Consider the following 7,982-nt stretch of genomic DNA (forward strand, 5'->3'; position numbering starts at 1 on the left):
GCGCCGGGTATTTAATGTTCGGCTCCGCCCGAACTTAGACTTTCTTACTTGTTATAGTTAAATTACTAACAGGCTCAATTTCAAGTCCGCTTCTTCTGGGCGAAGTTAGCCTGAATGTTCCCTCCCGGGTATCAAGACACTTTTGTCCCCTATTTCTGAAAGCTTGCAAAACTAATTTTGAATTGCACTACCCACTCCGTTGCTTATGCCAGGGTTTTAACTCTCATTCCAGCACGTTTGATATATCAGATCCGCTTTTCAGCATTAAGAAATCGATACTGTCCTCTCTCAATAAATGAATCATTAAAATAAAGACATAAAATCGGCTGATGAATTTAATTCTGTAGCTGAGCAGTTTTAGATCTCGACACTTAACAAACTCCTGCCTATCGTGACTCGGCCCAAAAATTGAAAATACTGGTTCCGTACGTCATGCGTACTGCGCCCCTCGTGCGGATGGGCGGGAATGGAGGTTAACAACCGTTGAGATTATTATTATTATCAACCAATCTGGCCCATAAGCTATCTGCATACAAAATTTCATGCAAATACGTTCGGTCGTTTCTGCGTGATGATTTCCCAAACATCCAAACATACAAACTTTTACATTTATAATATTAGTAAGATAAGATTAGGGCGGGTCAATTTGTATGGATGGATTTTCTTCGGCATTGTTCCTAGCAGATCCGGTATCTTTATAAAATTCTAAGAAAAAAATTCCTCCAGACCATAGCCAGATAAGATAATTTTTAATTGATGCTAAGTTAATATGCAGATTAATATTTACTAAAGTATTACGAATATTTTTTTTTAATACAAATTTGTATTTGGGGGTTTTTCGATACGAAGCATTAATTTTTGATACCTAATTCTTATTTAAAGAACCGCAAGATGGCGCTACAAATCAATAGCTCAGTCAAGTTAGTTCAAAAAATAAGGTAAGCTTACAATAATAAGCATAAAGCTGAAAATTGGTACGAGTATTGCGAACACTATTACAAATGAAATGTCAAAAGTCCCCACCGATCCCACGTCAGCAAAAATAGTTATTCAAGGTCAGAGGTCACATAAATTGATTTTTTGAACTTTCTAGCAAAGCGGTAAGGTTTATCATAAAAATAGGTGAGCCGGAAGTATAGATCATACAATTATCTATAAAAACTGTTATAACATTTTTCTACCTAAGGATTACCATTTCTGAGATATAGCGATTCGAAATTGTAGTACAAGGCGTGTACTTTATAATATGCAAATCATAAATTTGTATAGAAACTTTTTGTATGTATCTCTACTTAAGTGCTCATAACTTCTAAGTTTATTACTCAATTAAGATGAGCAGGGCCTTATTGTATTAAATGAGGAATCTTGCTTTGACGTGCAGGAATCCAAAAGTTAACAGGATCTTTCATGCTGATATTTTTACCGAATGTTACTTTTTTTATTATGTAGTAAGAAAAATTCGGTTTGTATGGGAGGTAGATATGTAATATGAAAAATTTGGTTTGTATGGGAGGTGCCACGCTCTTTTTCCAATAGCTCCCATTTTCCTCCACGAGTATTGATTTCTTTATCCCCATACAGTACTTTGCAGTACTTTACCACGAATACTTCCAGAGATATGCAGTTTGAAAAACTCAGTTTCTATGGGAGGTGCCACGCCCACTTTATATATCTAAATATTTTTCAGCCTATATCCTTGGAAAGTTTGCAGTAGGTGTCCAAAATTTCAAAAAAAAAAATCGGTGAAGCCTTTCTCGAAATGTGCGAACAGAAAAACCGATTTCAAAATATATACATATTAGTATAGATTTACTTTGTAGCGCCATCTTGCGGTTCTTTAAATAAGAAATAGATATCCAAAATTAATTATTCGTACCAAAAAAACCCCAAATACATATTTGTATTAAAGAAATAACACTTCGTAACACTTTAGCAAATACTTATCTGCATATTAACTTAGCATCAATTAAAGATATCTTCTTTTAAAATTGCGCAGGCTCGAAATTAATTTTAGGGCTATGGTCTAAAGGACTTTTTTTCTACAATTTTATGTGGAATCCGGATATGTCGAAAAAAATTTACCCGCCCTAATGTATATTAAGGTAACTATATGAATGTTACTTCTTTACCACTGAAATATATGTTTTGAATTCTTTGGGAATTTTGTGGGATACATTTTTAAGATGTGGGTAATTAAGGGATTTTTCGCCGATTTTCATGGGTAATTTAGCAGAGAATGTCTGGCATCACTGCTCTGATACTTATCAATAGAATCTTATGCATAAGCGTAACGGGCATGTAAATATTATATTTTTTGTCCCAAAACATAATTTGGACCGTTTATGTATTTTGACAGTGGCATAAGTAATTTCAAGCCGTTTGACTTCAATGATCCAATACCAATACCACACAACAGGGGCGTGCCTTCTCTTTTGCCCTAGTGCGTTTTTTGATTGGATGAAAAGAGAAGGCACGCAACTGTTGCGCACTTTCGCCACAATTATAACGAGTTGTCCCTTCTTGTTATCTACGTTATTTGGTTTAGTTCAATATGAACTTCAAGATGCGTATGTACTTATGAATCATATATGAAAATATCTATCCATCGATATACATACATACGTACAAATAAAAAAGTTATTAATCTTCTCCATGTAAGTTTTAAAACAATTACATTTTGACTAAACTGCGGATTTTTATGCAGAAAACGAGTCCTACAAATATGTACCGCATAACTATAAGCGAATTGTACACAAATTTATTTATTTCGTTTAAGTTAAGTGGTACATATTTTAGGCCTCGTTTTCTGCATAAAAATCCGCAGTCTATTTATCACCTTGATAAAATAAAATACTCGAAATTTTACCTCGTCACACGAATCCGAACTAGTTGGATTTTCTAGAGCCAATCGTTCTGCAAAAGATACAATACCGCACCATGTACGAAAATTGATTTCTTTGGACGATTTCTCCTTCTCATAATCCAATAAACGCAAAATTTCCGATATATTTTTTTCGGTACCGTAGAATTCTAAAACGTCCTCTAATGCCTTGGGTAAACATGTCATTGGTATTCTACGTTCGACATACTCATTTAAAATGGGCATACAGTCTTCATCGGCATTTCCACTCATTTTTGAGTGATTTGCATCTGCCACTTCTTCGGATTTATTGACTTCAGTTGGCAAATATTGTAGGAAAACACGTTTAAAAAGCTGCTTTCGTTGACTAGAGACCCATACATATTGCCCAAGGTAATCCAAAATCGTCATTTCTAAATTAAACGAATGATTAGATGAAAAAGTTGTATAATAAATAGTTTAGACATGACGGTAACCTTCCAGTAATTTAAGATCTAACGGTACATCGAATCTGGTTGCAGACTTTGACAATTTACGTGGCAATTTCGACTGAGATGTGAATGTGGGGGTCTCAAGATTTTCAGCAACTTTTTGAATCGCTTTTGGTTTCTTTTCTGGCAGATACTTGATTGCTTCGCGTAAAGCTCGACCCAACTAAGTTATATAGAGGAAATTCTTAGTAATTATGATGGCATGTCACATGCATACAGATATGTATACATTAGGGTGATTCAGAAATTTTTTTCTTGTTTTTTCCTCGGAATCATGCTCAAAAGTTTCGTTGAGCCGTCAAAACAAATCTCAGAAAGTATGAGCCCGCACTTTTCGATTTCCCATAAGAAGAATACAGAAAAAATTGTTGATTTATCGAAAAATTACTTCAGACCTTTTTTGTAAAACGTTCAACTTTCTACAAAAATACCCCAAAAACCTTTACAGTACAACGTATCGTTCGTTAAATCAGCAGTAAACAAAAACACTTTTCGATTTTCTATAAGAATAACACAGGAAAAATTGTTTTTTTTTTACTTCTGATTTTTATATTTAACGGACTATACATTATACTGCAAAGTTATTGAAGTTTTTTGTAGAGAACTGAACGCTCTGCAAAGAAGGTCTGAAGCCATTTTTGGACTTTTTCTTCGACTAAATTTTGACCGAGTACATGATTTCGAAAATGGGGTTGACGACTAGGTTTCAGAAAGCATGAAAAAAGTGTATACTTACATATCGTCGCTTAAAGTACAAAACCGCGTATCGTCGTTCTGCAAAACCGCGTAACTGACATTTGCTCACACAAGCCTTATCCATTCGTCCTGAAATGCGATTTCTTTGTAAAAAAAGAGAACCATTTTGAAGTTGTGCATTTTGTTTATACACGGTTTTGTACTTTAAGCGATGATCTGTTAGTTGTTTATCGGGGGGCGGTCTATTCAAGCCGACTTCAGGTGTTTTGCATAAATTAAAAATTTATGAAATTTAATGATGACGCGCTAATCACAAAGCCAAATTTTTTGCAAAATCTTATGAGAAATTTAAAAGTAAATTTGAACCAAAATATAAAAAGATTTATTTGGGAAGAACATTCTTTAGAATTTGATTTTTAAATCGCACGATTGCATTAAAATAAGAAAACAAGAAAAATAAAAGAATAATGCGCGCGTGGTTTTTATTACAAAATGAAAAGAATAATTACGATGAAGCCTCCTTTAACAGTTTACATTTTAAATATTTTTAATAACAAAAGGTGCCAACCACGTAAGTAAAAAAAGTACCAAGCACTGATACTGGTTTTTGATTTGAAATTTTATTACATTGGTATAAATATGGGAAAGAAAATACTCCGATTTATTGTTTTAATATTATCAAAGTGGCAAGGCCGTTGAGTATACCCACAATTTATGAAACTTCAAAAAATTTTATTATCCGTCAAAAGTTGTTTATTGAAACTACCTTCTTTTTTGTATCATGGCACCCATATATGTAATACTTCTATATTGGCAGTAAGCTAACTTCTCAATGTGTAAGCATTCCGAAATCAAAGCGAGACAGTCTAGTACCGTTTTTGTCAACGTATTGTGTACTTGAGTGCCGTTTTTGTATATGTGTTGTGTACATGTTTATTTATAAACGTATGTGTTCCTTTTCTTTCGTACGTGTTTATTGATATATCTGTACTGTAGTGTTTTCGGACGGTACTAGCTCTTACTGCCAATATAGGAGTATTACACGATCCAGAAAATAAAGGTCGCGCCATTCGCGGACCGCTAACCCTCTCTTCGTCGATTTGACAGCATCCACCCAATCGCTGACGTCATAAAATACTTTTGTTTACATTCACTGTTGCCAACTTGATGCTTTTCGCACCAAATTTAGTGGGTATTCAAACCGCGAAAATTTTTGAGTTTTGTGCTTGGTGCGTTTTTGGTGCTTTTGATTTTAGTTTGAAGACACCAAATTAGAAAATCTTAAAAAAAATTAAGCAAAATTTATAGCAATCGTAAGTGTGGTGAGCAATTTTACAAAAATTTAAACAAAATCATGGCACAGTGACAATCATAAGTGACAAAGAAATATGTGGCAGCACCTTCAATCATGCCAGAAGAAATCGACCGTTGTGCAAGAAACATTGATTTTTGAATCGGCATCCTTGCAATAAAATTATATATTCATATAAAGTCCATAAAATACACCAATAAAAATTTGGTGCTTTTTCAAAGTCAAAACTTGGCAACACTGCCTTTTGGTCGATGCTTCCTCTTTTTCTTGTCGAGTTCGTCTTGCTCTCTCATTCTGGTATTTTTTGACGTCACGGCCAGTTGCTCTCAGCTCGATTGGCGCAATCTTGTATTCTATCATTCTTGGGAGTATTACATATATGAAGGCACCATGATTCAATAATAAAAGGTTTGCTCAAAAAGCAGTTTTCTCGCTCCGTCTTGACAAAGTCGTCTTCCTTAAGGCTGATTCACATACAACTTTCTTCGCTTTGCTTGATAGTTCTTTGCTTTGACGTATAAGATCGATGTAGGCATATGCATGAGTATGCTCACATAAAAAACGTTTGAAGCAAAGCAAAGCAAAACGAAGCAGAATCTTGGGCAACTCTCAAGGCCCGTTTACATAGAACTTTGGCGTTGCGTTGGCGTTGGCGTCGCTTCAACAGCTGACTATGAATACATGAATTCAAATGCAGCCGTCCACATAGCCAAAATTCGACAACGCTCACGCCAACACAAAGCAAAAAGATGGCCAACTCTCAACTTTTCGCGTGCGTCGCTCGTCAGCTGTTGCGAATAAATAAAATTATGTGAAATATTTTTCCTTTTTAATCAAGTGCGGGCAAGAAATATCGTTTTTAATGCAATTATTGATATGAAATATTAATTTATCTGTCGTTAATATGTTAATTTAGTGGCCCAAGGATTCGCCGCCAAGCGTTCATTGTAGCAAGCATTCTTTTAACGTGCGTTCTGTCAAACCAACGCCAACGCCAACGCAACGCCAAAGTTGTATGTAAACGGGCCTTCAACTTTTGCCCGCTTTGGCAATCAGCTGTCTACATTTATCTTTTCTTGTGCGCTTGCATTTGCTTTTAATGACAAAAATAGGGTAAATAGGAATTTTTATTGCTATTATTAATGCATATTATTATATTGCTATCTATTTTACAGATAAAAAATATGGAGGAAAAGGAGAACGCAAAAGCTGCCAAAGCGTTTATTGTAGCATACCTTCTGCGTTTCGCGCTTTGTTGTCAAAGTTTGAACTGTCAAGCAAAGCGAGGAAAGTTGTATGTGAATGGCCCCTTAGCAAGGCACTGTGTGTGAGTTCGTGTGTGTGTGCAAAGCTTTTGTAAGGGAGCTAAGGGAGTGTCAAAACTCTAATGTCAATAATGAGCAAACCTTTAATTATTGAATCATGTCATGGCACTACCATTTTTGCTTTTGCTTCGCTTTGAAATTTTTGATTTCAATTCCAACTGCTTTGATTTTGCTGTGACTTTGAAAATTGTATTTTACTCTTTAATCGGCAGCTTAGTGAAACTAATTTATTGCTATTGATTTGCTATGATAGTGCTTTTGCTGTGCAGAGATCTTCTTGGCTGTGCTATTCAAATTAAGCATTGTAGCATGGTGTATTATCGTTGAGTCGCCAGAAGTGAGTAATAGTCACAAAATTTGAGATACCAATTCAATTGCCTAATGAATTAACGATGTCATTGTAGCCTATAGAGCGGTACGCAAGCGATCTGGTGCAAAATTGGCGATTACCAACCGCTAGCGAATTGCCTAATAATCGGTAAGGCATGGAATATTTAGCGTATGGCCGTTTCTTGTCACCAGTAGAACTGAAGGGTAGTCATTTGTCCATGCATACATATTTCTGTCAATTTGATGCTTCACAGCCAAGTGATAATCAAGTTTTTGTTGCTTTGCTGTCGCTGCGCTGTCGTTGTACTTTCACAAATTGCTTTTTAACTGTCTGGTTGCTTTCGAAATTTCACAGCAAACCGACAGCCAAAGAATTTGCTTTTTTCTGTATTATTGTTGCTTTGCTTTCGATATCATACATGCCGAAGTCAAAGCACAGCAAAAGAAAATTAAATGATAAAATTATAGCATTTTGAAATCCTGCTTTAGACACTTTTTGTAAAGCGTTCAATTCTCCACAAAAATACTCCAAGACCTTCACAATATAACGTATCGCCCTACAAAAAAGGTCTCAAGTCATTTTTCGATAAGTCAACTCGGTCAAAAGTTATTCCAGGTCAAAGTCGAAAGAATGTTGAATTCGTGGAGCGTTCAATTCTCTTCAAAAATACTCCAAGACCTTTACAGTACAACGTATCGTTCGTTAAATATCAAAATCAGAATTAAAACAAAAAACAATTTGTCCTATGTTATTATTATGGGAAATCGAAAAGTGCGATGCGGAAATTCTTAATATTAATATTAAGCGCTCATATTTTCTGAGACTTACTTTGGCGTCTAAAGGAAACTTTTGAGCATGATTCCGAGGAAAGAGAATATACAAAAATTTTCTGAATCACCCTAGTACACCTCCATATGCACATACATATACATAGTGCATATACTTCTATATATGAGACTTACATATC

General features: G+C 35.1%; 1 protein-coding gene across 1 annotated transcript in view; it reads right to left on the minus strand.

The window, feature by feature from the left end:
- Positions 1-2,866: 2,866 nt before the first annotated feature.
- The window catches only part of LOC118740043, a gene marked incomplete at its 3' end in the record, with an annotated part of 17,978 nt that continues 12,862 nt past the window's right edge, over positions 2,867-7,982 (minus strand). The window contains 2 exon segments of the mRNA XM_036471540.1: positions 2,867-3,273; positions 3,337-3,514. Coding sequence (XP_036327433.1) covers positions 2,867-3,273; positions 3,337-3,514 — 585 coding nt within the window.

The sequence above is a fragment of the Rhagoletis pomonella genome, unplaced genomic scaffold (assembly GCF_013731165.1).
Source record: "Rhagoletis pomonella isolate Grant_MI unplaced genomic scaffold, Rhpom_1.0 Rhpom_scaffold_00005, whole genome shotgun sequence".
In the NCBI taxonomy this organism is placed as follows: Eukaryota; Metazoa; Arthropoda; class Insecta; order Diptera; family Tephritidae; genus Rhagoletis; species Rhagoletis pomonella.